At 39.4% G+C, this 26198-nt stretch overlaps 1 protein-coding gene across 3 annotated transcripts in view; it reads right to left on the bottom strand.

Moving 5' to 3' along the window:
• Window positions 1-311: 311 nt before the first annotated feature.
• The window catches only part of TSPAN12 (tetraspanin 12), a 72225-nt gene continuing 46338 nt past the window's right edge, over window positions 312-26198 (bottom strand). For all 3 annotated transcript variants that reach the window (XM_053218166.1, XM_027075342.2, XM_015067318.3), the window contains 3 exons: window positions 25834-25941; window positions 21570-21713; window positions 312-1910 (listed from right to left, as the gene is read on the bottom strand). In XM_053218166.1, coding sequence (XP_053074141.1) covers window positions 1605-1910; window positions 21570-21713; window positions 25834-25941 — 558 coding nt within the window. In that variant the 3' untranslated portion in view covers window positions 312-1604. The remainder of the gene's footprint in view (window positions 1911-21569; window positions 21714-25833; window positions 25942-26198) is intronic.

Genomic DNA, 26198 nt, shown 5'->3' with positions numbered 1-26198 from the left:
CTTCTAAAAGTTACTTGAAGAAACTGGGATGTGAAAACATTGAGAAGATGAATCAGCATGAATGTGCATATTTTTATGTTCTAGCAAACAACTACATTATTTATCATTTAGCTCAAAAACGAACCTGAAAAGTAAGTGGGCATCTTTTTGTCTTTTCTCACTGAGGATACATCCTCTTATAGATTAGTTCCAGAGTTTGGCAATCATTATTGTTACTTTACTTAATCATTTCTTCTTATATTTCTCTCCCCTTGCCAATCATCGTGAGAGGTAAAAGTGTTCATCTTGTATAAAAATTAGACACAGACAAATTATTACTCTCTAGAAAATATTTATTGACACATTTTAATTTTCTTTTCATTTTCTAATAAACATTACACACAAAATACAGTAAAATGCACTCTCCCCATTTCAAATAAATATATTTTACTCTTGTAAAAAATTTAATAATCTGTGTAATTCACCACAGTATCTTAATCAGTGAAATAAAGCGAAGAAAATCTCTAAATTGTCACTTATTTTAATGATTCTCTTGGCATTTTGCTGGAGAGAAGGGACAGTATTCTCTATGGAGCTGTATTCAAACTTGTGGACTATTGCCTATTGTTTGGAGAAGACAAAGGCTTTAAAAAGTGTTGAGTGTCAAAAAGAGCCTTAGTTTGGGAGAAAGGCAGCATCCAAGATTTTGCTAAATGAACTACCGTTATGTGCAAACTTCCTTGGAATATTTCCTAGAGACCAGACGACATTCTGACTTAAAATGATTCCTATGCATCACACTGGCAATCTTTCAAAATTAGTGGTTAAGTATTTAAATTAACAGTTATGTACGTAATATAAGCCCAAGACGGATTTTTAAAGCTCTATTACAGGAAAGGTTAACAATAATGGTGCTATACAGGACAAATTTATCCTTTCCACTCACAATTGTTATTCTTAACATTATAAGAACTGAAATCTACTGAATTATACAGACTTACCACAGACTCTTATATACACATAGATCCCTGATCAGTTTAAGACAATGTGTTAATTTGCTTTTGTTAAGTAACAAGAATATTTTAGTAACCAGAAAAAAAATCACATTTAGATAGTCACCAATCTTCAAAGTTTTCTTATGTATAATCAACCCACTCTCCAAAAACTATGTCACCAAGTAATACAATTCATTAATACTGCCTAACTTCCTGTGTTAGCCGTTCATTGGTACTTGATATACTAGCAAGCTTATGAAAGTAAATCAAACTTTACTGTGGCTCCAATGCCACCAGAGCATGGCTTGTTTACATGGATGCGGAAATGCTGGTCAAACTAAGCCAAAGCATGAGCCTCAAAGAATAACTGTGTTCAGTAAAAATCTTACACAGGCTATAAAGTGGGTATTGGATCTGTCCTCAGCATTATAAAGGGCATCAACCGTTGTCCAGGTGGTGACTTACAAAATGGAATTTTTCCCTCTTCACTTTAAAGGGTAGAAAATTATATGCTCCGGCATTCCTTATGGCAACATTTTTATTTCTACACATTTCTGAAACAGATAAGTGTGTGCTCAAGAATGCACGAGTCCAATAAAATAAATTTGTAGTTTCCTTCTTTGACATCCTCTATAATTCCTCCATCTCGAAGTGTGTAGTAAAGCTGTTTGCCATAGATGTGTGTTCAAAGATCCTCGACAGGCTTGGTTTCAACAGTTCTACTGAGTGACATGACAGGTGCTGAGTCGTGTCATTCTTCAGGGACATCATTTGGTCTGTCCCAGGCTCCCTTCGATCATAGTAGAGAGCCCAGAGCAGAGTAATGGTGAGAATCATGGCCAGGATCTGTGTCACTCCAATGGAGATCCCCAGAAACCTTAGCACCTGCAGTTGTTTGGTTCCCCTCAAAAAGGAATACATTTTCTTCCCACAACCCTGTAAAAGAAATAACACAGTCAGTATTACTTTGGGTATGTCACGGAGGGTCAAATAGTGAAAACAAACAATCTGTGCCAGTTAATGGAACCAAACAACTGGAATCTTAACAGTTTAACACAGTGACTCTCAGCAGGGAACACCTATGAGAAACTGGAGGGGAGATGGAGAGGAGCACTTTTTGAAAAGCCTGCCCAGGTGATTCTGATGAGCTTACTCCTTTTTCTGTCTTCCTCACCACCTGACATTGAGAATCACCAGCACAAAACACAACTAGAGCAGGGTTGGTAACCTTTTGTTTGTGTCTTTGTTTGTAAAGGGTCAGATAGTAAATCTTGAAGCAAATCTTTGCCGGCCTTATGGTCTCTATTGCAATCACTCATCTCTGCCACTGTAACAAGCAAGCCACCATAGACAATATGGAAATGAATGCATATGGCTGGCTGCCTTCCAGTGAAACCTCATGAACCAAAAAAGCAGTAGGCCACATTTGGGGCACAGGCCATAGACTGCGGACCGCTGATATAGACTGATCCAGATTTTGCAAAAATGTTTCATTATTGTTGGTATTCACTGTTAGGTTATAGCTCATTGCTGGAAGCCCAGCTACCCAGCCTGAGTGGCAGAGCCCGGGCTGTGGACGGACCGGTGACTGCAGGGTGGCCTGCCGACAGTGAAGCTTCTTGTCCTCCAGCTTTTAGGTAATTCGGCCTTAAAAGTACCTGGGGTATTGTCTGTTAGGGAATTGCCCTCGGCAGGCCCCCTGGGAAAAGAACCATTAGGGAAGATAAGGTTCCGCAAGAAATTGTGCGGCCTTACGTTTAGCCCTTGCCATTCCCTATGGAGACTCCTCTACTTGCAGGAAGGATGGCCTCGTGCAGTTGCCAGCAAAGGCGGCCAACGAAGGAGAGACATATGGATCCGAAAGCCCCACTCCGGTAACTAAGGAGTGTATCTGTGGACATAGGTCACTCTGACCCCTGGGCCCACTTGGCCCCCAGGAGGCATTCCAGATGATGATTGAACCTAGTCGGTTAAAGTACAGAATGGTTCATTGGTTCCTAGGTGCATTGTCTCTCTGAGAATGTATAAGGCGTGGGTTTCTAAGGCCCTCTTGGCCCCCTTCCTGGCACCTCGGACACAGGCGAACACTTTTATTCTTCAAAACCACAAATGGTTCAGGGAAACAACTAAGAGGTCATGTCCCTGAAACTGTTCCACTTGAGGTGTTGAGAGATAAATGACCTTTCGTGAGAACAGCAAAGCAAATGCTTTATAAATTATAGATAAACATAGATACATAATAAAAACAATAAAAGAAATTAATCAATAAGCAAAGGGCAGGAGGGAACGTTATGGCAAAACAATCATGTTATTCCTTATGGGGTAATTATACAAAGAACATTTTCAAAATTAGATAATGTTAGAAAAACATAGATGACATATGTTACAAGGAAATCACTAGCATATATAATGCCACATTTACTGCAATAAATCGGCCAGTTCAACACACTGCTGTTGTCCGTGTCCATTTTTATTTTTGTTTTGTTTTATTTTCACTTTTTCGCCAACGCCGTTCATCCTTTGGGAACCCCTGGACCTGCTGGAGCTGGACTCCGGCAGCTCATTTGGTCACAGACTTTTCCCCAAGGATCAGGAACGTTTGCCCAGTCTGCTGCTGAAACTTGCTGATAGGTGGAAATTAATCTATTCCCTTTCACCTACCATCACACACTTCTGTCCACTGCCTGAGAAGAAATACAAAATGGGGGGAGGGGTGTTCCTGGCATGGCATCGAGTCTTAGTTGGATTTATTTATTTATTTATAGACAGAGAGAGTGCATACGTGAGCAAACCAGGGAGAGGAAGATGGAGAGGGAGAGAAGGAATCTTAAGCAGGCTCCACACCCAGCATGGAGCCCGACACAGTCCTCAATCTCACGATTTTGAGATCTTGATCTGAGCCAAAATCAAGAGTTGGACGCTTAACTAACTGACCCACCTGGGTGCCCCAAGTAAGGGTTTGAAAAGTATCTTTAGTTTCCCTACACGCTAAAGACACCTGACTTAAAAGGATTAGCAAAGTTTCTGTTTGTATTTAATTTTAAGTATAAAAGGCTAAGGAGTGCTTGTGATAGAAGAGAATTTTGAAAGAAAAAGAGAAGAGGGGGAAAAAGGGAAAGAAAAACTATGACTAAAGATAATGGCGGGGCAGGAGGTGCAAAGGAAAGGAGGGAGAATGCAACTAACAACTGTCCAAGTCACTTCTCCAGTGAACAAAGCAGAGAGAACCTGCCAAGTCTCTATTGAATCCACAACAAAGAAATGATAATTCCCTCTTCCAAAGGGAAGCTGATTCTAAATGAAGGTGAAAATCTAGGAAAGAATTTTATAATAATAAATTTCAAGGACTTGGAAGATTCTGAGTCTCTGCTCTACTTGGAAGAGAACAAATTTGCCTGCCACAGTTTCATGGACTTTGGCAGAAGACAGAGGCCAAGGACTTTATTACTCATAGCAATAGCAACAGCCAGAGTATGTGCCAGTTCCTCGAGATCCAAGTGCAACATGGAGACAACCAGATGATACCTGCACACAGTGGACTGCATTATGAAAGAGAAACCTGACGTTTAGGGAACCCTAATCTTTCATAATGGGCAGTAAGCATAAATGTCCTTTGCATCGGAGAAAGATACCATCTTTATTATACTGGACAGTAAATAAACCTGCCCTTTTCTTTGAAGGGAGACACCATCTCTATCTTCAAGGCTGTTTCCGTGCAAAAGCCCTTGAAAAGATAGTCCAGAACAAAGGCATCCATTGCTTCTGCATATAAGACATGAAGAAATGCAAGAGACCCATGGGAAATTATCTCCTAACAAGAAGAACTTGACTTTTCAAAACTTTTGTTCTGAGTTTGTGCAGTGATTCATTCTGCTTACCCTATTGAGGCAGCTACTTGAATAAAAAGAACTTGATAATTACATTGAAAATTTCCTCCTTGGGGATAAGTTGGATAAGCGTCCAACTTCGGCTCGGGTCATGATCACATGGTTCATGAGTTCGAGCCCCACATCGGGCTCTGTGCTGACAGCTCAGAACCTGGAGCCTGCTTCGGATTCTGTGTCTTCCTCTCTCTCTCTCTCTCTGTCCCTCCCCTGCTCGTGTTGTTTCTCTCTCTCAAAAATAAACAAAACAAAATTTTTTTTTTAAATTGCCTCCTTGTTTTCTTCTCTAGATTTCACAAAGAACTCAACTAAATCAAGGGAAGCAAGACTACTGAATCAGTTGTGAATCTGTGCATTATGTTGGAGAAGAAGAATGAACAATACATAATTCTTAGATTTCCAAAGGCATTGATCAGTAACTTTACTCCAATAAGTCATTATGTTCAAGAAATACAAAATCATGTAAAACGAGTCCTAGACATGCTTCAAGAACTTTTTCTGGTAAATCATGTAATGCAAATTAACAGCAAAAGATTAGCTAAACTTCATCAATTTCACCAAAAATGAACTTAAAATATTTATAATTTAATACTACTTAACATGGGTTTAATAAAATCACTTCTTCGGCCATCTTACCTTTTTAATACACACACAAAATGCATGTATGCACACACATGCACACACAGTCTGTGGGAAACCAAAATAGCTGTCACAGAGAAAATTCACCGAAGTTCAAATACTTTTCAAAGAATTTCATTGAGCTAGTTCATCAGAGCCCTCTCGCCCTTATGTTTATGTGTAATTCTAACAAGTATCCTTGCATGACACAGTATAGAATAATAGTTAAGACCATGAACCGCAGAGCCAGAATTCTGAGTTTCATATCCCTGCTCCACTTACAAGCTATGTGACTTTGGACAAGTTACTTAATCTCTCTGTGCTTCAGTTTTCTCATCTAACCTGATGAGGTTTTTTGGGGTGATTGTGGGGGGTCTGGAGCCAATGGCCAAGAAAGAATTCTTAAAGATGTCTTCAGTGCAAAAGGGTGATTTTATTAAAGCACGGGGACAGGACTGGTGGGCAGAAAGAGCTACCCGGGACCATGAGGAGAGACTGGTTTTATACTATGGGGTTGGGGGAAGTAAAGTCCAGAGGAAGTTTCCAGCGAGATTTTCCTATGTTAAAGATTCCCAAGGTACTGGAGGCCTAGCTATTGTCAAGCTAAGGTTGTTTTTCCCTCTAGCAAAACATTAACATTAAGACAGCAGGGAGTTCCTGGAGAAACACTTTACTCTGCCAGCCTCAAGTATTTGTCAATGGGCTGCAGGTTATAAGGAAATTAAATTCTATCTGCCATTTCCTTCTGTCTTTGTTTCCCACACCAGGCCCACTAAGGATTAGAAAGCTCAAATTAAAATAGACAAAAAATTAGGGCGCCTGGGTGGCTCAGTCAGTTACACATTTCTCAGGTCGTGATCTTGGTTTGGGGAGCTGGAGTCCCATGTTGGGCTCTGTGCTTACAGCTTCGATCCTGGAGCCTGCTTAGAATTCTGTGTCTCCCTCTCTCTGTGCACTCCCCCAATGGCACTCTCTCTTTCTCAAAAAAAAAATAAATAAATAAATAAATAAAAAATAAATTAAATTAAATTAAAATTTAATTAAAAATCAAAAAATAAAATGATAGAAAATCTATAAAAAGCAAGTATGAATACACAGGTACAAGGAAGGTACAACATTTTTTAAAAGAGAATGAAAATACCAAATCACAGCATTGTGCCATCTCTGAGTATTGATGCAACAGCCCTTGCTCACAGGAGCCAAAGTGGCTGATGCTGTTTTTCAGGGCAGTGAAGTAACTATCTAAAATGATTATTTGCCACTGATACATTAGATCACTAGCCTTCTCATGGAGCAGAGAAGTATTAATTTCTTTTTGGTTTATTTATTTCTTTTGAGAGAGAGAGAGAGCATGCACAAGTGGAGAAGGAACAGAGAGAGAATCCCAAGCAGGATCTGTACCATCAGCACAGCCCGATGTGGGGCGCAAACCCACGAACCGCGAACCATGAGATCATGACCTGAGCTGAAACCGAGAGTCGGAAGCTTAACCAACTGAGCCACCCAGGCGCCCCAAAAGCCATTTTATATAGTTTGGAAAGGGTCACATTAAAGATAGTTAAGTTTAAAAGCTTTAGCTTCAAACAACCGGAGATTAATTTATATAGATACATTATTTAACATCATTGCTAAGTAAGGCAGTACCAGATCACCACATCCATCTTTAGAAAAAAGAAATGGATATAAAATGGCAGCGGATTATGTTTAGTTAATTCCTTACCTATATTCATCAGTACTTAGAATAAAAATGGATGTTTAATAAGTAAATAAAGGATTAGTTAGAATAGATAAATCAATAATTTGGTAATAATAATTAAAATAAACTTCAGAATTAAATGTAAACCATTCAAGAAATACATATGCTAATGATTCAATCCTGTGAAATACCGTAAGTCAATTATCATTTGATTTTTACTTTTTCAGTTGTCACTGGTACTTACATTTTACCTGTATAGTTCTTCTTCTTGTTCTTCTTTTGTGGCACCATGTTATGAATGGGGTAGCATTATCATGATATATAGTTCTTATTGTCATAAGATCTCCCACCCCTTTTGACTAACTCATTCTAACTTGAAAAACTGTGCAGGAAAGGTAACATTTCTTGTTTAAATCAGTGAGTAAAATCAAGCAGAGACTGATAACCAAACTACAGTCTATTGTGTTTCACATTTTGGCTTTGGGGAAAGTCTGTTCTAATTATATTTTAAACAACCACATTTGTAAAAAAGGTATAGTAAACTATATCCTCTGGGATGGTTTGGGGGATGTGATATACTAGCTAACACTGAATGTTCTAGAGTGGGAGGAGACCTTGTAAGTTAATAAGTTCAAGTTTTAACCTTTAAAAATATGGCTAAAAACCACTTCCAGAGCAACATCAACAAAACTGGCAGAGAAAGGACCTCTATATAGTTTCTCTTCCACATAAGTAATGAAAGCATTAGCAAAAATTGTCACAATCAACTTTTTTAGAACTCTGAAAATTAACCAAAGCTTGTAGCCACCTGAGGAGCATTATTCAGAAGTACCTGAGTCTCAGTAAGAACAGCAAGCTCTGTCACATTGTAATTAGCCCTCTCCCATCCCCTCTCCCCAGCTCTGCAGCAGCCTTGAAAATCAACAGCCCATAATTATGGTGAAAACCAGTGGCCTGGAAGCCAGAGGCAACAGAATATGACTGGAGCTCCTTCAAAGCCCCAGTCTCAGATAACTGTCATTATTTGTCCTATCTGGCGGTACCCTGGAAGACCTCATTTGCAAGGTTGTTTTTATTTGAACCTGAGTTGGAGCTCAACCGGGCAACAGCCTTTTCCCTGGGGGTATTTGTCAAAAGCACCCAGAGGAACACTGAGGCTGCCTGAGGCAGTGCATAATAACTGCACACAATGAGCTGGTCAAAAAGCTTAAAAAGAAAATCTGGGGGAATGAGAAGTCCACAGGGGCCTTGGCAAAGCTCTGGGATACTTGTGGAACTTTCCAAAGTTACACACAAGAACAGGGCAGTGCTTATGTTCAGGGCCGTGTGCATGCTAAGGGAAGACCTAAGAAGGCCCTGCAATCTCACCTCTGGCTAACTTTGAGGCTCTGCGCACCCTTGACAAAGACCGGGAGGCTTATTGGTTCCAGGCATCTTAAGGAAATCTCTGATCATTCATTAACTGTCCCTAAGTTAACAGGGCAGACTTTAGTGGCCACACATGACAAAGAATACAGATTTTACAGAATTGATTCAGGAAGGTCACTAATGAATAAACAAGCAACAACAAACTCTGGGGAGGGAGGAGAATCTGATTTCCAGAGTTGCCACATTATATTATTTACAATGTCCAGTTCTCAACAACAATAACAAAAATTACAAGGTGTGCAAAGATACAGGAAAGAATGACTCCCATACAAACAAAAAAAAGTCTTCAATGAAAATGCACTTCGAATGAGAGGAATTCACTGCCCCACTAGACAGTTTTGTCCACGCTTGAACAACATTAATACTTAAGCTTTTCTTTATTGGAACCTATCTTCTTAATAAGATGCATTGGTCCTGGGTCTGCTCTCAAACTCTTCTATAAGGTAGAGAGTCATATTTGAAGAGCCATCACTTTCCCTTGAACTATTCTCTTCTCCAAACTAAATATTCCCAATTCCCTCAAGTTTTCCAGATATATACATGTCATCAGCCTACTCAGCTCTTTTTGGATTGTGCTGATTTGGTCCATGTTTCTTTGAAAATAACACTGATTTTTAACTTTAAAAACTAGAAAATGCAGTAAAATATTAGTGTGGCAGAGCACCTCCCTAAGGAATGTGGTGAACATCTCGAGACATGGGAAGGCAACCTGGCTATGTGTGCATGCATGACATTCCTCATGGCTCTGTAACACAGACTGCACATTCAGACTGTATGTTACCATATATGGGAGACAAAGGAGCAAAAACTGTACAAGAGGCAACCCCTTACTGCGCCCAGGGCTCAGCCTTTTGGGTCTTAGCCCTCTGAGCCCGTGCTGACATGAACAAAGCTGCTTCCTGGAAAGAAAAACCTCGGTGTCCCGACTCTGTGACTCACTACTACATTAGGACAACCAAGACTGTTTGAATGAGTTTGGATCCTGGGCAAAAAGCTTTGTCAGGTTCCCCAGAAGTGTGGACATGGGATCGTATCATATGACACATAGTAAGGACCCAGCCTCCTTCTGGATCTTGGGGACACTAAAGATTATTTCCACGTCAAGGTGGGCAAGGGCTGTTTATTCAAGGCAAAGGTCTTAGATTCCTCAATTTATGTAACAATATGTCAGCCTTATCACTACCTCATTTAGTTTATAAGGCATACAGATAACCCCTCAAGCAAGACAGAATTTTAATACTTAAGTTTGTCATTAGAATTCATTAAATACAAATCTCTCTATACTGCACACAATTTGATATTTTTTTGATGATTCAGAGGGCATTGTAGAAATTTGCAGTACATCAGGCATCGTGCTGAATATTTGTGAATCATTTACACAATTACTTAAAGTTAAGGATTAATTTTCCAAAAGAATAGTCCTCTTCTTGAGGACAATATTTTTCTGGATTTCTATATAAGCATTGTCCTCCTTAGCCGCTCTCTTCCATTCCATGCCATTGAATAAAATCAGTCTGAACACAAGTTGTGAGCTTATTTTCAGTCAGTCAGATAATCATGCATAAGGTTTACACTTTTCAGTGCAGACTTGGGACACTTTTGCTGAAAACCAAGATACCAAGTCTAGAGAAGAAAAAAAAATACAGATGTGTCTCTATACACTCTATTGTACTATTCATAGAGATTTAGTTGCATAAACAAACATTTCTGTTGAGTGAGTCAAAGAGGAAACAGAAATGTTAGAGTTCAAAACCACATTCCATTTCACAAAGGGTGTTTTATTCAGAATTGGAAAGAACTCAATTACACTTATTTGCTTTTCTCAAAATAAAATACTCTAAGTTGATTCACCTTGAATGTGTTTTCTTCCTACATAAAGCTATGTTAGTCCTACATTAATAACTTCAGAAAACTCAAAGGTATGAATACGCATGTGGTCTAACCTACTTTACTTGCTGCAGTATTAAAATCCTGGTCAACTATTAACTATAAATAATAACACTAACTTTTTATTAGAGAAAAAAATCACTAATCCCTACGTTTCCTAGAATCTATTGGAAGGCATGTCAGGATGCCTCATTTTACTTGAGGAAATGATACACTTGAAATTATGCTCTGATCTATCTCCAAAATGATTTTCTAAAATTGGAAGCACCCCATGGCTTTTTGTTATTCAATATTCACAAGCAACAGAGAAAAAAATTAGGCAGACTTCTAATCAGCTTATGAAGATAAAGTATGAATTAAGTCTAGGTGCCAATACATGCCAGTATTGATATTTTTCTAATTGATGTTTGGTAATAAACGTGGCTCTCAAGTTTGAAATGACTGTGTTAATTATCACATACAAATATATAATCTTCAGCCTTATTTCTTCTAAAATTAAAAAAGTGAATGTGCTTCATGAGTCTGTGATCTTTACACAGGTTGGACCAAATGTTCTCCACTGATAATCATAAGTGCTGCAGGGAAATGAATCCTTCCTTTAAAAAAATTAAATAGCAAGTAATAAAATTCACCATAGGACTTTCTGTTCTCGTTAAGGGTAAGGCTAACCAAACCCATGCATCGGAAATGCAGTAGAAAAAGTCTTCCTATTTCTTAATGACGGTCCCTGGTATCTCTATTAATTCTCACAATATCCCCATTGGATAGACAGAATCACCAAATTTAAAAGACTGCATCTACTGAATATTTTTCAATTTTTACAGAAAGATGTGGTTGTAAAGAGACGACAGAGTCAGAAAACCCAGACGGTGCTGTTCTCCCTTGTGAGGCCGGCTCCTGCAGCAGGCGCTCCCTGATTGACTGAGCAGAAGCACATTTACAAGCTGCTCATTCAAACGTTATCTCTCATTGGGCCCTTTGGCCGCCTAAATTTCATCTGTAAGAAGAAGGGAGGTGTTAAAACAAGTGAAGTCAGAAACCACATGAAGGCCCCAAAATCTTGACCTCAAAATCTACCTTCAACCAGCACAGATATATAGAACCAGAAAATGCTTACCCTTCCTGTCTTTAACTAGCAAAACCGGGTGCAATTTGGCTAGTTAAAGATCTAATTATAGATCGTTAATTATTCTATTTACTTTAATAAATGTTAATAATTAACAGTTATTATTGTCATTACTGTCATTAGCTACCGCCATGCATTGGAGATTTGTGTTTATTATATGCCAAGTGGTTTGCTAAGGGTTTCTCATTACAAAGCTTGATTTATCTTTGTAATGCAAGAGTGAGGTAGGTAGTATTATTATCTCATTATAAAAATTAAGCCATTGAGGTTTACAAGTGAAAAAAAATCTACAAACATTCAGCTTATTCCTCACCATGTATTCCATATCTCAAAATTTTAGTGTCTAAAATCTGGGCTTTGGAATCAAATAGATCTAAGCTCAGTCACTGACTAGCTATGACACAGGACTATGTCACTTAGCCTCTTTGTGTCTCACTTTTCTCATCTGTAAAATGGAGATAATAATACCGCACTTTAATGGAACTATTTTAGGGCTTTAATGAGGTAATGCATGTTTATAGAGCTATATAAATGTGTACCTTATTTAAAAATTCCTAGGTGGACTTTCCAATCCCTAATTTACCTTAACTCTCAGCTATGACTGGTAGGATTTACTACAAACAGGCACTGTTCTAATGGCTTTAATATGTTCATTCACTCTCCAGACAACCCTGAGATGGGTACTTTGGTTATCCTCATTTTGTAGGCGAAAAGAATGAAACACAGAGACAGGAACACCTTGCTCGCGATCACACAGCTAGTAAGGCGCAGAGTGAAGATTTAACCTCAAGAGTCTGACTTCAGAGCCTGATCTTCACCTCTGAGCCATGCTTCCTCACTCAAGAAAACTCATTCCTAAAACCCTCTCCTTCCTTGACTTCAATAGGTGGGGCTCCTCCTCTGCCCAAGTGGTGCCACTCCCTAAATTTTGTCCTCTGTCGCATATGTCACACCATCTCTTTGTGGGACCTGATCTCCTCCCCATGCATTCATTGCCTCATCTACACTGATAACACCTGTAAACTGTTAGTCCCCCCCACCTGCTCCAGGCTGTTTTCTACTTCTTCATAGTAATCAGTGTTGTCTATGGGAATGCAGTCTCCTAGCCAGAGGCCACATTTCCCAGCCTCCCTTGCAACTAAGCAGGGCCAAGTGAGCCCTTGCCAATGGAATGTGAGCAGAGGTGATGAGTGTAGAGCTGCACACACTGGATGTTCTCCTTCCCATGTCTTCCTTCCCTCTGACCGGAATTGGAGAAAAACAGGAGCAATTTTGGAAGGCAGGTATTAAAAAAAGGTGGAATTGTCTCACTATCCTGGGTCCCTGGATGAAGGCAGCAGAGCTGTCTGGCAGTCTGGCCCACCTGACTGGTTTATGGGAGAAAAATAGACTCCCACCTTATTCAACTCATTGCATATGGAATTAGCTCTTTCCCTGATCGGTCCGCACAAAATCCACATCTCTGACTGAATTAGGTCTACTGAGCTTCATATTTTCTACTGGTTTCTGCACACCAAGTACTTGACAGGAACCTTAAACCCAGCATTTCCAAGAAGGACCCAGTCAAGTCCAACCTATCTCCTCAGTAAATGGCTTCTTTATCCAACCAGGATCCGAGTCCAAGGCTAGTGTCCTTACAGCTTCCCTGTCATTCGCTCTGCACAACCAATTCATCATTTTGTTTATTCCCCCTCAAATCACTCACATTCATCCCTTCCCTCTGTCCTCAATGGCACAACCTGAATCCCATCCCTTATCATCACTCACATGAATCACCTGCAACAGTTTCCTACCTCTCTTCCAGGCCTCAAGACCTAGTCCTTAGCTCCACTCCTCTTCACAAGGGCGACACAATAATTTCAAGGCACAAATCTAAAATTGTTACTTTGTGAAGTACTTCTTTCAGGTCAAAATATTAAAATGGCTTTCTTATGAGTAAATTCTAAAGGTAAACCTTGCAAGTCTTCATTAACAAAGCAAAAGAAGAAAAGTCATTTGAACGGTGACTAGGTAACGGGAAACCTACAAGTGAACTGTGCCAGAAAGAGAGGGAAAGAAAAGAAGAACGCATTTGTATACCTTAGGCAAAATCAGCAGAACAGTTCAAGGCCCCATTAGATAAAGCAAAGCCCAAGATAAAAGGGATGTTCCCCCCACCAAGCACAAACTGGTCCTGCAGGGCTCTGAATGATAAAACAGATATCACCCCAAGTCAGATCAGAGTGAACCTGACCCCTGTGGGCAGTTGCTGAGGAGATAATGAAGTCAGCAGAGAGGCAGGAGGGAGTGTCTTTGACTTCATATAAAAGAACCCTGTGAATGGAACTTCTTGGGGATATTCCATCTAAATAACCACTGAGCCTGAAAGCTGCCTACCGATTACTATCTGTGCAGGAGGTTCTGTGTGTGTTTATCTGAGAATGGAGCTTCATTATTAATAAATCAGAATCCCATGACTACTCAGCGTTAAGCTTTCCTGTCATAATAATGCCTCAAATTTGTGAATGTGCTTGCCTTTCTACTTGGCAACTACTCACAGACTTTAGCATAAAATTCATGCAGTAGCAGGATTTACGGGGCTCTTCGTAATCCAGCGTAATCCAGCGCCTGCCCTGGCCAGCAAGCCAGGAAGGCCCTCTCGCCCCAGGCTCCAGCTCTAACTTGGCACGATTGCCTCTTTGCTTGCCCCTTTCCGGCCGTGCCACCCAAATATTTTCTCCACATGGCTAACACCTGCTTATCTCAGGGAAAGACTAGCCCCTCTGTGTTCCCGATGCATATCTCACAAATATAAAAAAATGGTAATTAAAGATTACCTACCCATGTCTGGATCCTTCTTGTGCTCCAGTTTAAAGTCACCAATTCCTATCTCTTATTATAACCACTGGTATGAGGATCATTACTATGCAGACTTGGTTAACTTCATGTTAATGCAACTGGCCAGTCCATAGCCAGGGGTCTAAACTGTTACTTCGGGCTTCTGGTCTTACACTTCTCTTTCAACATTAGCCCCTCATGTTGTTTTTTTTTGTGTGGTGATGTACTTGGTCCTAAAGAATCCTACTACTAGTAATTTAAGAGCAGGGTTACCTGGGAGAAAAATAATCAATCTCATAACTATGTAGAACTTGCCAGAAAGCCATACCCCTATTCCCTACCATCTCCTTTTGGATCTACAATGTATGTCGTGTTTCCACCACAAAGAATTGCTAAGGAAATATTTCTGTGTTTAGGATGTTGTGTATGAAAATTATAAAATCAAAGTTGTTTCTATTAGTCAAAGCAGACTATATACAGAGTTGACTCACTTTTCTAACTGTTAATAGAAGAGTGTTCGTCAAAGGTGTTGAAGGCTAAGATGCTGCCCAGAAAAGTACATATGCACAGATTAGGAAGCAAATACCATTTGCTGATCACAACAGGGTACAAAGGAGATAAGGAGGAACAGGACCTCCAATCTGTGAGGGACGACAACATGAGTTCATGACTCAGCTCACACGGAAAAGAACACACGAGAGAACAAAAACTTAGAACGAACCATCCCACATGGGTTCATCATGAGCTGGCCCACCTTTAACCTGGGGGAGCATCCCTAATATGTCCATGTACCTTCTGGGAGTACCATGGACCTCTAGATGCTTGTCACCATCTGGGTTCTTCGTGCTGTAAACGGAGGCTCAGAGAGATCACATCCCTTCACTTCCATGCTTCCTGGCCTTCGCTATCACCCTATCCATACAAGCTTTCTGTTACTCAGAGGCAGAAGTGGTTTGGGGCAAAATTCCTTGGGGAATTATAAAGAATATTTGCTATTCAAACCCAACATCACATGGAACATATAAAGACTAAGGGTCTAAAGGGAAAGTATTCCAGGGGCACCTGGGTGGCTCAGTCGGTTAAGCGTCTGACTTTGGCTCAGCTCATGATCTCATCGTTTGTGAGTTCGAGCCCCACATCAGATTCTACACCAACAGTGTGGGGCCTACCTGGGATTCTCTCTCTCTCTCTCTCTCTCTCTCTCTCTCTCTCCCTGCCCCTCCCCTACTTGCTCTCTCTCTTCCAAAATAAATAAATAAACTTAAAAAAAAAATAAAATAAGGGTGCCTGAGTAGCTCAGTCGGTTAAGCATCTGAATTCAGCTCAGGTCATGATCTCATGGCTTGTGGGTCAGGCTCACATCAGGCTCTGTACTGCCAGCTCAGAGCCTGGAGCTTGCTTAGGATTCTGTGTCTCCCTCTCTCTCTCTGCCCTTCACCTGCTCTCACTCTTCTCCCTCAAAAATAAATAAACATAAAAAAATTAAAAATAAATAAGTTAAGTAAAATAGAGGGAAAGTGTTTCAAAGGCACCCAGCTGTGCGGAAACCATCTCTCTATCCAGCCCTCACATAAACTGCTGTGAATACTACTTTTCCGAAGAAGCCAACAATATCTTTTAACAGTGGTCTTTCTCCTAACTACAATACGAAGGCATGTTTCTTTGGAGGTACATTTTACTTTACTCTCTGTTCCTCTTTGTTTTACATTTTGAGTTGGTCCATTTGAAGGAGGGCCTGTTGTGAACTTGTTTACTTGCATTCGTTTTTCTTGAGGCGGCGTACGGAGGAAGAAAATTGCATTCCGATCCCTCTGAAAAGATGTTTATTCTTCATTTCATAACAGGGGTAGCAAACACTGCAACTATCTCTACAACTGTGGTTCTTCACACTTTGTGGTATGAAACCCCAAGAAAAGCTGATGAAAGCTAAGGATACTAGTCATTGAAAAAAATGCATATAAAATATTGAAAACAATTTCAGCACTATCACCTTTCCCTTGAAGCCCATCCAAGAAGAGCACAGGTCCTCGGGCAAGAGGTTGACAGTCCACACTTTGCTAGCTTTCTTTCTTTCTCAGTCTCTCTGTTTTTCTTCTCCAGATCAAGTCTAGACAGAGAACTTTAGTAATGACATGGTGGAAAACTCAGCAGATCAGAGAAGGAAGAGACACTTCAGTCCTGTATTCTACCAACATACACCCTGAGTCTGATGTTCTGCTGAGGCCAAGTCTAACACCTGGTATTTAGAGAGTGTGGTTACACAAATAATCCCAAAGAACAGGGTAGTAAGCAGTCAGTAATCACTGACTAGTCTACCTCTGGGTGAGTTTTTGCACTCACAGTTTCACAGGCTAAAAAAAATTCTTCAGTGGATCTTTTTTTTTTTTTAATTTTCTTTTAATGTTTATTTATTTTAGAGACAGAGATACAGAGCACAAGTGGGGTCGGGGCAGAGAGAGAGGGAGACGGAATCTGCAACAGGCTCCAGGTTCTGAGCTGTCAGCACAGAGCCCGACGCAGGGCTTGAACCCACGAACCGTGAGATAATGACCGGAGCTGAAGTCAGACACTCAACCGACTGAGCCATCCAGGTGTCCCAGTGGATCTTTTTGTTTTTTCTAAGTTTATTTATTTATTTGAGGCGGGGAACGGGTGTTCCACGCATGGGGTAGGGGCAGAGAGAGAGAATCCCAAGCAGGCACTGCACTGTCAACACAGAGCCCGAGGTGCACACTGTCAGCATGGAGCCTGATGTGGGGCTCGAACTCATGAATTGCGAGATCGTGACTTGAGCCTAAATCAGGAGTCGGATGCTTAAGTGACTGAGCCACCCAGGTGCCCCTTCAGTGGATCTTTGCATGGCTGCAGCCTTCTCATCGACTGCTCATCATTCAAATGTCACTTCCTAAAAGAGTGGGTTCCTAACCATCCTAAGTAGCTCCCTCACCAATAAAGCCATTCTCCAGCACACAACCCTACTTAAGAGCCTTCAAAATGCTTACCATTACCTGAGATTATTTTTATTGTTGCTTTTTTCTTGCTAAATGTCTATACACCTAACTAGAATGTAAGTTACACAGGAGGAGAGATTTTGTCTGCAACTTTCTCTGTTATACCCTCAGCATTTCCAATAGCACCTGGCACTCACAAAACATTGTGAGTTGATGAATGTGATGGAACCAGGTTGATGGTCAGAAACATTTTCATCTGTGATTTTTGCATCTGTACTTTTATACAAGTGCGTAGCTCATTACAGGTATTGGAGGAGCTGTGTGCCAAATCCAACAATACTTCTGATGGGAATGTTTCTAAAATGTGCAATTGTTGCTTTATTTCTGCTCTGTCATTTTTCACAGGTTTCAAACGTGTCATAAAACATTATTGGGTCAGGGACCATGCAGGCCACCAGATGGTTGAGAATGATTTATTTGCTTGATTTCAGACTCCTGAAGAAAGATTGCAGGAAGAAAGCCAGTTCTTATCTCTGAGCTTACAGAATATGAAAGATAAAAGGGACCTTGAAGTTCATCTAGTCCAGATCCACTCTTAATTTAAAAACCCATTCTATCTGCCAATGACATGGTTATCTGACCTTGACTTTAATATTTTTAGTGATGAGCCACTTATTATTTTATAAGAGAACCTGTGTCACAACTGGACGGATTTTGATGAGCAAGGTCTTCCTTCTATTGATTCAAAATTTCCTTCCTGTAATGTCTGGCCCTTGGAGCAACAATGAGCAAGTCTAGTTCCTGTTCTGAATGATGAACTTTGAAATATTTGAAGACATCTAAAATATCTCCCCCTTAGTATCTGCTACTTCAGAATAAGTAACATAAATACCTCCAGCTGTCCCTCACTCGTTCCTCCCTGTTAGACCCCTCCGTCTTCCAGGTGGATAGTCTCTGGGCACTCTTCAATTAGGAAACATGTTCTCCAGGGCAAAGTGGAATTGAGTCTTATTTTTAATGATGGGTTTAATTGTACTTGTACCATAAAGCTACTAAGTGATCCACTTTTGTAAGTCAACTATGCATATAATTATGCACTGTATCATTACCAATACCAGCATCTGTTATTAATTATAAAATGCAAAAGCAGAGCTACTCTGATATAATGAACCTCCATCTCTGCTGGAAGTCTATCTAAAGAATATCTTGTAACTGGCAATGTCGGCTTGCTACTGAAAATCTTTTGATGAAAATATGAAAAAGCTTTTAAAATAATCTGGCTTCTCAACTTGCACATGCACAATAATATGGCTTCTATCAATCTCAAACTCCATAGAATAAGTAATTATAGACAGCCTGAATGTAAGGTATTCCATTATAAATACTACCGGCGGAAATAATCTAAGATAAACTAGTAAAAATGAATGGCATTCTTACAGCAGAAAAAAAAAAAACCCAACAAAACTTATCAAATGTTTAATTGAAAGCTTTTCAACTAAACAAAGCATAAGTGCAGTGAATCTGTCCATATTCAGACTTTATGGGAAGATCTGGCAAATTGATTTGTGTTTTGTCATTCTTATGATCAACATTGGTTATAATCATATTATCAGTATTAATCACTAAAAAGGGTAGAGATTATATATAGTGCTGTAGCCCAATATTTTCCCATACTGACTTGCCACTCCTAAAAACTAACAAATGGATTAAGTTCACACTAGGAAAGTTGATAGGTTTCAACTCACATATACACTTAGTATCTATACTGTAATCATCTGTGTTTTTAAAACCTAGTGGTAAGTTATAATGTATTTGAATATCCACAGTTAAGTTCGCATTTAATAATATCTTAGAAATATTAAGCATTGTTTTCTGTTCTATGGCATGAACAGGACCTTAACTATTGAACTTGTTAGCTGGCCATCCTTATTTCAGACTTTCACCTGGAAAAAAAAGATGTAGCATAATCACTAAAGAACTCAGAGACACTGAGCGAATGATTCTTTGATTATCTTTTAAAACAGGCAACCTAGGTAATTCAGTGGTTTCAACAATTCTTGTTATGAGTTGAGTTGTGTTCCCCACAAAAGAATATGTTGAGGTCCTAATCCCCAGAACCTCAAATGTGGTCTTATTTTGAAATAGAGTCATTGCCGATGTAATTAGTTAAGATGAAGTCATACTGAAAGAGGATGGGCCCCTACTCCAACATGACTTGTGTCTTTATGAACAAGGTGAAATCTGGAGATCTACACAAACAGGGAGAATTCCATGTGAATATGAAGGCAGGGATTGGGGTGATGCTTCTACAACCAAGGAACACGAAAGATTGTCATCCAACTGCCGGAAGCTGAGGGAAGGACATAGAACAGATTCTTCCTCACACCCCTCAGAAGGAACCAACCTTCCTGACACCTTGATCTCAAGCTTCCTAGCTTTCAGAACCATGAAACAATAAGTATCTCCTGTTTAAGCCACTCACTTTGAGGTACTTTATTACAGCAGCCCTAGGAAACAAATACAATTCTAAATCCCTTAAAAAAATCCTTGGCACACTTCTTTGTGGCACTTCAGGGCCCAAAGCACTTTATTTTGGATATGCTTAATGTGGCATAGTCTTGTCCTCTGAGATGAATTCTTTAACAGCCAAAAGCTACTTATACGTAAGCTATAAATACAATGGATCATTTGTGGAGGTAATCCGCCATTTTTCTCAAGTAAATTAATTTACACCATAAACTAATGAAACTGATTTTTGTGCATCTCTACAATTGACTTTGGCAGCCTAAAAGATGTTTTGAACAATAGGATTTTTAGGGAAAGACATATAGCCTCTTAAGATTACTGTCTTGAAATACATAAATATATATATAAATCCGGATGTTCTGTTTTAAAAAAAGTTTTGCTCTTTATCACCATGCTTTATGGTAAGCCAGAGGTTTTCAATGGTGCTTTTGGATACCCAGATGCTTGACTGGAGATGTTATTGGGAAATAATCCCAGCCCCTCAGCCTGAGCACCCTCCCTGCCATCTGATTTACATTTTCAGTTTCCACTCTAGATCAAGACTGCAATAAAATTTTCTGTAATGTGGAAATGTCTTATATCTGCATTGTCTAATACTGAAACTGCAAGTCTCAAGTGGCTTTTAAGCATTTGAAATGTAGCTATTTGAACTAACGAAATGAAATTTTAATTTAATTTAATTTTAATTTTAATAGCCACATGTAGCTATTGGTGACTGTACTGGATGGTATAGTTCTAGATTTTAATTTGAATTAAGATTCTGCTGCTAACAAAGTTTGAAAATCACCACTAAAAAGGAAGGAATAGGAAAGCTTCTGCTAACAAAGGAATAACTGGTTATTCTGAAAATTTTTCCCAGAAAACGCGAATAGGCAACTTTCTTGGGCATGTGAGGATTGATTTTAAACCCAGTGAGTATCTAATTTCTTTAAATCAGCTAACTAAAACTAACATCGCTGATCATTAGCCAGTAGGGGGAACTGAAGAGTAGAGGACAACGTTTTCCCTGGAGAGTGGGATTTTTTTTTTCCTACATATGTTTTCGTCTCTGTGGAGGCCCTAAAATACATAGTCTGTTCAAGAACTCCAAACCTTGTCTTCTGAAATATTCAGAGTTCTTTATACACTCCGCATGCACCTGTTTCCAAAGAATCCCCAGGAGGCAAGAGAACTTGGTTCTAGACAATACGGTTTAAAATCCAATTGATTCTAAATCTAGTCTTCCCCAATTCCTTTTTTGTTTAACTTCTTTTTTAACGTTTATTTATTTTTGAGAGAGACAGAGTGTGAGCAGGGCAGGGGCAGAGAGAGAGGAAGACACAGAATCTGAAGCTGGGTCCAGGCTCTGAGCTGTCAACGCAGAGCCTGGTGCAGGGCTTGAATTTACAAACCACGAGATCATGACCTGAGCCGAAGTTGGACACTTAACTGATTGAGCCACCCAGGCACCCCCTACCCCCCACCGATTTCCTTTGTTAACACATGATGATTTTATACTGATTTTTAGTGCTATCCTGTTTCTCCACAAATTAGAGAATAATTTTAAGGGCCTTTATATTTAGATACAAGAGGAAAATTTCATTGGCAAATTGTTGATTCTTTACCTAAAAGTCATTATAAGAAAATTTGTATGCATGATAGGTTCACAACATATGGCCTTACCTCTTGATAAAGGTCACTGAGATCTTCCTGGTGGGCCTGTTTGGAACATCCTGGGAATTCCCTAACACAACAGGAATCTGGGGGCCAGTCCATCTCTGTCATTTCCAGCCAGTCGGTGAAGTACACCACCCCACAGCATTTAAACTGCAAAAGAATGACTGGTCAGGCTCAGCAACTACAAAAACATTTTCTTAACTTACAGAAGATTAAACGTTAGATTTCTTAAATTTTTGTACCCAGAGCCAAACTCACCTCTCTCATTACCTAACGATGTGTGTACATTCTATGTTGACGACAAAAATGCAGCCAAGGACCCTATAATGGAACACTTCTGAACAATAATGCTCATAACACATGCAAACAGATCAGGCATGGCTGAATCTCTCCACGACTGTATGGTTCTCCATAAGTGATCATTCAGCAGCAGACTGAACATTCACAGTAACAAAATCATTAGCAAGAATCCTATATTTACCATTAAAACTTTAGCTACTAAAGAACAGTTGATCCATCTATTTGCATATCACCTAGTTTAACTAATATAACTGCTTAATAAATTCAGACATTAAATTACAAGTTTCCATTATCTCTGTAGAAAGAGCTATTGACCAAAAGTCCACATCACAAAGATTACCCAACTTGGATTGATTAACCACTAAATTTTCAAAAATTTTTCAAAACATAAACACAGGTTTGGCCAACAAATTTTTATTTAACTGAATGAGAATCTTGAAATAAAGTATCATATTCTAGCACCATGATCTCAGAAGAAATGAGATGCCTTTAGCTTGAATAAAATTGGATTTAAGGAAAATTACTGTTGTCTTTTGTTTCTTTTTATCTAATTTCACCAAGGATTAGCAAAAACTTTTTCTGGTGAAAGTTTAGAAACACTGCTTAAGGATATATGTAGATTAGATTCAGAATAATTAACTATGATAATTTTCTGCCCTTGGATAGAGGGAGTTACTCTTCCCTACAGTCAAAAACAAGGACTCCTGGCAATCACTGAAAAGAACTTTGCCAAGAGTGACTGGCTCTGCAAATTATGTAGCCCAACAGACCAATCTGTGTGCAGGATTAACACCGTATCATAAACTAGCACAATCCACCATTTCAAAACCCAACTAAAATCATCTATGAGGAATTCTGAACTTCTCATGTAAAATGAAACAAGGAAAATACTAAAAACCATTTTACACTTTTCCTTTTGCCTAAGTAACTAATTAAAAAAAAATCTTCAGACTATTGTAAATGATGAATTACTGATGCCACGAGTAATACTAAAATTTTCTGAGAAACGTTTTTTATATTTTTACTACTCTCCTTTTATAAACTTGTTCTAAAAGCTACAGATATACCATAAACATCATAAATTAAGTCAAACATAATTTGACATCATATTTTACAAAAGGCCTTGAGTATCCATAAAAAACATATGTAGTAAAAAGACTTCACTTTCTAAAAATCATAAACTACTATATTTCCAAGGCAGGATTTTTCAATTCTTGCACTCAGAGAAAACCCACTTCTCTCATTTCCTAAGGACATGTGTTTTTCTATGTTGACAACAGAAGTACAGTTCTTGGAACTCAAGCTCCATCCACAATAGAACAGCCCATTTATCTGGCCTGGTCAGGAAATGAGGTGCTCCACAGAAATGACTTTTCCAAATAACTGAAGCATACCATGTTCAGTGCCAGATATATTTTTTAATATTAATAAGTCACTGAGTCATTTTTTTTCTTTTTACATAGTTGTTTTTCTTTGTCAACAGGAGATACTAAATCGGTAATGAAATTTTCCCTGAGAACTCCCCTAAGTGGTCCCTCCACGACACTAGGCATGACTGTGGTCTACCTCTTCTCACGGTTTTCTCACCACCTTTAAAACCACATTATTGAGAGAGGGCCACGCTTGCTAGCATCCTGTGAAACTGGAAAATACCACCACCACTTTACATATAAAGAAAGGTTCTGATGGGCCAGGTAACTTGCAGAGACCAGTATGTGGCAGGAGCCTATTTATTCCAAAGCCTGTACTCCAACCATTAAGTTAAAATAAATAAGTAAATACACCTTTAAAAATGAGTTTTTAAAAAATATATGAAATAAAGATCACTAAGGCTTGAGTGAAAGTCCACTAAAATGAGGTACGTGCATAGAACTGCACTGAATGAAGGTCAGAAAAACTGGGGCCCCACCAGGTCACTTTTAGCTCTACAGTTTATTTTGGGAGAGGGGTGTTATGGGCTGAAATGTGTTCTCCCTTCCCAAAATTCACCCCAAAATGTGACCACATTTGGAGATAGGACCTTTACAGATGTAATTAAATTAAAAGAAGGTCATAAAGGTGGGATCTACTCCCATATGACTTACATCCATATAAGAGGGAGAAATCTGAACACAGATACATACAGAAGGAAGACGACGTGAAGACACAGGGAAAAGACTGCTGTCTACAAGCCTGGGAGAGAGGCCTCAGAAGAAGTCACCCCTGCACCCCTCGATCTCAGACTTCTAGCCTTCCAAACGGTGAGACAATGCATTTCTGCTTTTCAAGCTCCCAGTGGTAACTTATTATGGCCATAGCCCTAGCAAACTAACACATAGGGGCTTTAAAAGACTCTTTTGGGGTGCCCAGAGATCTTCGCCATCTCCTTTTGGGGGAACTGGGCCTATGATACAGAGGAGGGAACTTACCAGGCAACGAAGCTAAAAACATGTACTATCATTTGCAGTGCTGTACTTCGTCTACCTAAGTAAAGCCCCTCTTTGTGCCACTGGGAAAAAACTCACCTTGCTTTCTAGCCTGTTTTATCATGATTTCTACATCAGAAATCCCAGAACATAAGGAGCTATGGACAGCTTCCACCCAGGGCAGTAGCTGAACACATCTTACCATAAATTCCCTAAGGCCTCACCTTTTTTCCCTTCACGTTGCCTTTAGTACAAATGAACAGTAAACAAACAAAGTCAGGAAGCATTTAAATAAATAGGAAATCTGTGTCACTATGATAATTTTCACCATCTCGACAACTGTAACACAAGGAGCCAAATTTGGAGATTATCCTGTACTTGAACCTCTGCCCATATTCCAGACAGAGGAACTGAGCAGAAAGCTGGATGTCTATCATGGAAGACGCTGCCTCTCACATGAGTTGTGGCCCAGCTCTAAATGAAACGAAAGGAAACAGGCATACTTGGTCACCCCAGCATCTCCAATCACAAGAAAACTGCTTGGGCAGAGAGCTTGGTTTGAAGCAAGATCAGTGGTTAACTTCAAGTCACCGAATTTTAAGCATCTAAATATAGGCTGTGTTTGAGAAGATGATATCCATGGGGCTTTATGGAAGTTAGGTAAGAAAAGCTGAAAGTGCCTGTGCTTTGTAATGCTATAGTTAATAACCTTAAGCTAAATGAGATCAAGCTTAAGATCCCATTTATTCTTCTCAACAATCCAAGGAGGCAGGTAATTTTATTATCCCTATTTTACAGGTGAGGAGACTGAGGCTAAAGACGTTAAGTAAATGAGAGAAGCTCATGTAATATTAAGGAGCAGAGCCAGAATCTGAACCAAGATCTGACTAGAAAGCTCATGCTTCTTAAAAAAAAAATGTTTATTTCTTTATTTTGAGAGAGAGAGAGCATGAGGGAGGGGGAAAGGGAGAGAGAGAGAGAGAGAGAGAGAGAGAGAGAGAGAGAGAATCCCAAGCAGACTCCATGCTGTCAGCACACAGCCTGACACAGGGCTCCATCCCATGAACTGCAACATCATGACCTGAGCTGAAATCAAGAGATGGACGATTAACCGGCTGAGCCACCCAGGTGCCCCAAAGCTTATGTTCTCAATGATATACTGATGCTTAATTCCCCAATAAGAACCATTATTTTTTTAAAAATTAACTGTTTAAAAATAAAGACAGCCCTAAAGGTCGTGAAAAATTATGTATTCAAATAAAACTTGGATATATATCAAGAAACTCTCATAAAACTCCACAGTAGGTTAGCAACATGGCTCTTAAGAAATTCTTAAAATATATGTGAAGCATGTGAAATGAAGGGAAAAATGGTACACACAGGAAGAAAAGAAGGGCATGGAGTCACTTAAGGTATTTCTCAGTAAAGAATTCCACCCAGGGTAACTGAATCATAGGCTTCACTTTTCAGCACAGAGAAAATGACCAAAGCCAAAGCTTTGAACATTTGTTTTGAAAGTGTGCCATTTATTCCATACCCTCTGCCTCAGACACTGTAGCACTTACCTCTCTCTGGAAAAAATTCCAAGCGTGGGTAAGCCACCGGTATCTAGGTAAGCCATAATTTGTCATTCTGGCTTTCAAAGTGACCATGTCTGACCACTGTACTGGAACCTGGAGATAAGAAACAAAATATCAACAGCTGGAATACACAAACACACACATACAGGAACACAAACGTTCACATATTCATAAATACAATCACTCACAGACTCATACACATACTTGGAATGTATTGCAATTAACAGATGCTATTTTAAACTTATATTTGTGGCCCAAATTAAGCTCAAGGTTATCAGCTACGTATTAAACAATCTCTATGTGTAGATGTTTGCAGTAAATGAGGAAGTTCTTTACATTAAACAAAGGAA

Source organism: Acinonyx jubatus, chromosome A2 (assembly GCF_027475565.1).
Source record: "Acinonyx jubatus isolate Ajub_Pintada_27869175 chromosome A2, VMU_Ajub_asm_v1.0, whole genome shotgun sequence".
NCBI lineage: Eukaryota > Metazoa > Chordata > Mammalia > Carnivora > Felidae > Acinonyx > Acinonyx jubatus.
Note: the sequence above shows the minus strand (reverse complement) of the source record. Positions and strands in the feature narration are given on the sequence as shown.